The following is a 5,000-nucleotide window of genomic DNA, read 5'->3' on the forward strand; positions in this document are numbered from 1 at the left end:
TACATGTGCAGTGTTTTGTTTTACATGTGTGTGTTACATGTGCAGTGATTTGTGTTACGTGTGTGTGTGTGTGTGTGTTACATGTGCAGTGTTACATGTGCAGTGTTTTGTGTTACGTGTGTGTGTTACATGTGCAGTGTAATGTGTGCAGTGTTACATGCGCAGTGTAACACAAAACAATGAAACTGAGTTTGACAGAGAATGTTTTTTTGTTAATTTTTTCTGAAACTGCTGCTTCTAGTGCCGTTGGACTAAAGCAGACTGATCCAGGATGAAGTAACTTCCCCGGAATGTTAAAAACAGTATGCCATGTGTTTTCAGTGTGATGCACTCCACATGAGTTATAGTGTGATTAATGAGCTGGCATTTCTACATCCTCCTGACACATAATCTGATTAGACAGAATAATTACATCATTTTTACACTAAACATCAAACATCACACCCTGTATGCTGCTGTGTCACTTCACCTTTATTCCTTCAGCACTTTATACAGCTAACAAGCTTTACAGCGATGAGCAAAACAATGACTGTCAATGTTACAAACTTCATATTCAGTTTTAGTTTCACTGTAATAACTTACAAAAACTATACTGAGAAATACCATTAGTATTTGTTTTTATTTATTTGTTTATAGTAGTAAGGAGTCCTTTAAAAATTAAATAAAAATCACAAGTCAGAAATAGGATTCGGTATATTTATATTTTATTTAAGCGTTATTTCAATTCAGTTTTATTTAATGATCATAACCCTGATCTGAATACCAGGATAAGTGTAGTATGTACTGTAGTATGCAGGGACTCTTACCGACATGTTTGCCACGAGTTCAGCTGCATCCACTGTCAACACACACACACACACACACACACACACACACACAGGTTACTAACACATGTCATTTATTAGGCCTGATCTTAACAATGTGTGTGTGTGTGTGTGTGTGTGTGTGTGTGTTGACTTACAGGTGTGCGTTGTGTCTCTTGCTCTGACTCGTCCGAACGGCCCTTCATTGACGTACAGATGAGAGACATCACCTATAAAATCCTGAAGAGCTTCTTTCCGCTCACAGCTGGTCTCCTCCATACCTGCACACACACACATCACACTTGCACAGTGTTTCCTCACAGCTCACTGTGTGTGTGTGTGTGTGTGTGTGTGTGTTTTGCGTGTGCGTGTGTGTGTGTGTGTTTTACCATGATCGGCGACGATGATGATGTTGACACACTGATGAAGGTTGAGTTGTTTGAGGCCGTTCATCAGATGACCGATGACTCTGTCCACTCCCTGCAGAGCCAAGATCAGCTACACACACACACACACACGGATGTCAGCAGATGCTTTGAGACTGAAACTGAATGTGTTTTTTTAATATAAATCAGTGTTTTAAAGCTGTTTGGGGACATTAGATCGACATCATCTGATGCTTCATATGACAGCGAAGACAGGAAGTGTGAAAAAAACATCATCAGCACACACCACTGAGTGTGTGTCACCCACTTGTGATGCCTGATAAGCACTGATGAGTGTGTGTGTGTGTGTGTGTGTGTGTGTGTGTGTGTGTGTGTTCTCACCCCACCGCTGACGGGTCCATAACTGTGTCCTGAACTGTCCGGCTCCTCCAGGTAGACTGTGAAGAAATCTGGCCTACAGCAGATTTAAACACACACACACACACACACACACGTCTGACTGATGTTTTGCCTTTGAATGGACTTTATATTTCTGACCCAAGTGGACAGATTTTTTTCTGCTTTAAAGCATGAACTCACTTCATTTTGATCAGTTATAGAAAATGTCATTTACATGTATCTTGTTTTATAAAGTCTTTGTTCAGGAAAAGACAGATTAAATACAAAACACCTAGCAACAGGTTGTGAAACAAACACTTCTGACGCTCCAGCTGTAAAAACACCTGAAAGACACAGAGCTACAGATCCTGCAGTTTCAGACTTGTGAGGTGATGAAGGACAGTGATGATGATGATGATGATGATGATGATTTACCGTTTGTCCTCTGGTAACTGTAGCCACCGCAGAACACTGAAGATCCTCTCCTCATAAGGGATCTTCCTGCACGCACACACACACACACACACACACACACACACACACACACACACACACACACACACACACACACACACACACACACGCACACGTGCACACACACACAGACACACACACACATACACATGCGCGCAGACACAAGCACACACAGACAAACACGTATACACACACACACACACACATGCATGCACACAAACAGACACACACACACACACACACACATGAATGTTTGAAAGCAGATAGATGTAACACATTACTACTATTAATAATAATTAATAACAATAACAAGACTAAAACTAATATGAAGTATCACAGTAATACTAATAATTACTACTAATAATACCATTGCAAATAACAGTACTAAAAATAAAATTGAGAACAATAATCAAAACTAATGATACAAATAATACTGGTAATAATACTACAAACAATGATAAAAATAAAATTAATAATATTAGTACTGATACAAAAGTACAAGTACTACAAATATGAACAATAAATCTAGCACCAGTAGTAATGATTTTAATACTATAATTGATTCTCTTGATACCAATAAAACTAAGACCACTAGTAATACTATTATTAAGAATAATAAGACTAATAATAATATTAATACTTAAAATAATATTTTTATTAATAAGAATACTTGAAATACTAATAAAATAATACTAAAACCAATCCTAACAATACTAATACTACAAACAAAGAAACAAACACTAGTTACACTACTATTAGTAATAATCATTTAAATGACTTTTTTAAAGTTTAAAGCAGTAAACAAACGCAGCCACACAATTTCTTCACGATCTGCTCCGGAGCCAGCGTGTGCTCAGAGACTCCGTCTGGTCCTATCTGTGCCATCCAGCGAAGGCAGAGTATTTACTTCAGATGAAAAGAAGTGCGTTCAAGGGCTGTGGTCATGACGATACTCCCCGGCTGATCACCATCAGGAACGACTCTGACGCACAAAGCGTGTGTGTGTGTGTGTGTGTTAAACTGACCCGTCGTAATTCATGTAGATATCTGGAAAACTCCCATTTATGGCCACATCAGATCCCGGCCAGAAGAACGTTCCGGCCTTCAGCCCCTGATACATGGCTGTGTTCCAGATCTGAGGTCAGAGGTCAAAGGTCAGCACAGGGCATTGGTGTGTGTGTGTGTGTGTGTGTGTGTGTGTGTGTGTGTGTGTGTTTACCGGCTGTCCCTGGTACCATCTAGGATTGTTTTTCTCGCTGTTGGACAGACTGAAGGAGGCGTCGAACACGGGGTCGTACATGCTATTATCTACCAGCCCGTGTGACTCGGCGTACAGACCCTAGACCCAGGACAACACACGACATCACTTCCTGCTCAATCACACGCTTCAATCCAATACACACTTCATCATGTTCAAGAATTTACAAAGATCTAAACAATCAACATGAGGCTGTTAAACATGATCAGTAAAAGCTCTTCTGGACTGATTCTGATCAAGTAAAGCTCAGATCTACTTGATTCTCCGTCAATCATTTTCTAGAAGAATCTGATGATCAGGATCTTTTGAGGAGCTTTACTTTCATCTCCAGAACATCTCACATCTTCTGAGGAGACTTTCTTTCTTCAGCTCTCCGTCAGCATTGAATTATATTTATGTTTGGATGATTTCAGCCTCATCTTTCAGAGATATATCACTGGACATACGGAGCGAGCGCTGATTCTCAGATCATTTTATGTCAGTATCTCCTGCGCGGTTAGAAAGATCTCATTGATTTATTGTACAAGAATTTCATCATATACTCTAAATATCAGCATCTGCAGCAAAATATGAAAAATAAATATATTTTTGCTTAGTTTGAGTTGCTGAATGAAACCGTTTTTTCCTTCATATTCCCTCTGTATCAGAACAGCAGCAGTCATATTATATAAACAACAATACACTGTCAGAGTCAGAGTTATACCTTTTTCGGTAACACTTTAGTTAAAAAGTAACTATGCAGGAAGTAACAGGTAGTATTACATTAACACTTAACACCTAATATTATCAACTAGTAGAGAAGCAAGACTAACTAAGCAGTAAGTAGAAAAATCAGGACAAATGTAGGACGTTCTCTATTTATTTCAAACGAAAACATAAAATTATAATAACAATGCAATGTTCAATTTCCTAGCCATACTCCTGATCATATCTCTTTTTCTGACACTGGTATCTCTGACGAGGAACTTCTTGATTTTAGTTTAAGTCTATGTATTCTAAAGGCCCTAAGACTGTTATGCCGTCATTGGAAAGCTACTGATGCACCTCAGCTCATTATTAATGCATCTCCAACCTCTGCTTCATTTCCTCTCAGAGCTGCTGTAGTTACTCCTGTTCTCAGAAAACCCAACCCTGATCCCTTAACTCTGTTAAATTACCGTCCAATTTCAGATCTACTCTTCATAGCCAAAGTGCCGGAAAGCCCTGTCGCCACCCAAAGGTTTCCCATCAACTCCTTCTTTCTCCTCTCTCTCTCAGGTCCTGCTCTTCCTGGTTCTCTTCTTCTCTCTCTGATACTCGATTCGCTCAACCGCTGTCCCTACGAAGCGAGGCGTTCCCCAGGGATCTGTCCTAGGCCCTTTATTATTCTTAATCATCATAATCCCACTAGGTCAGATCTTAACTTCATGGTCTAAAGTATCACTTCTATCTCAATCTCAGCATGGGCAAAACTGAGGTTATCTCTATGGGAAACTCACCTCATCTTCATTATCTCCCTGCTGCTAAATTCATGCTAGTTTTCAAATCCCTGCAAGGCCTAGCTCCCCACGTCTTTGTTGTATTCTTTATTTCTTATGTTAGACGTCCCTTTCAATGAGGGCCAGATCATTTCGATTCGTGTTACTGCGCCCCAAACTAGACTGAATAACCCTTATTAAATCAATAGTCCTATACGGCTCTGTCTTTTATTCTGTATTCTGT

At 39.5% G+C, this 5,000-nt stretch overlaps 1 protein-coding gene across 1 annotated transcript in view; it reads right to left on the bottom strand.

Moving 5' to 3' along the window:
* LOC122335244 (venom phosphodiesterase CdcPDE) overlaps positions 1-5,000 on the bottom strand; it is a 22,005-nt gene that overhangs the window by 7,849 nt on the left and 9,156 nt on the right. The window contains exons 8-14 of the mRNA XM_043233059.1: positions 3,261-3,380; positions 3,067-3,176; positions 2,003-2,068; positions 1,571-1,643; positions 1,193-1,301; positions 962-1,084; positions 807-838 (exon numbers count right to left, since the gene is read on the bottom strand). Of these exons, the coding sequence (XP_043088994.1) occupies positions 807-838; positions 962-1,084; positions 1,193-1,301; positions 1,571-1,643; positions 2,003-2,068; positions 3,067-3,176; positions 3,261-3,380 (633 nt within the window). The remainder of the gene's footprint in view (positions 1-806; positions 839-961; positions 1,085-1,192; positions 1,302-1,570; positions 1,644-2,002; positions 2,069-3,066; positions 3,177-3,260; positions 3,381-5,000) is intronic.

This window comes from Puntigrus tetrazona, unplaced genomic scaffold, assembly GCF_018831695.1.
Source record: "Puntigrus tetrazona isolate hp1 unplaced genomic scaffold, ASM1883169v1 S000000746, whole genome shotgun sequence".
NCBI lineage: Eukaryota > Metazoa > Chordata > Actinopteri > Cypriniformes > Cyprinidae > Puntigrus > Puntigrus tetrazona.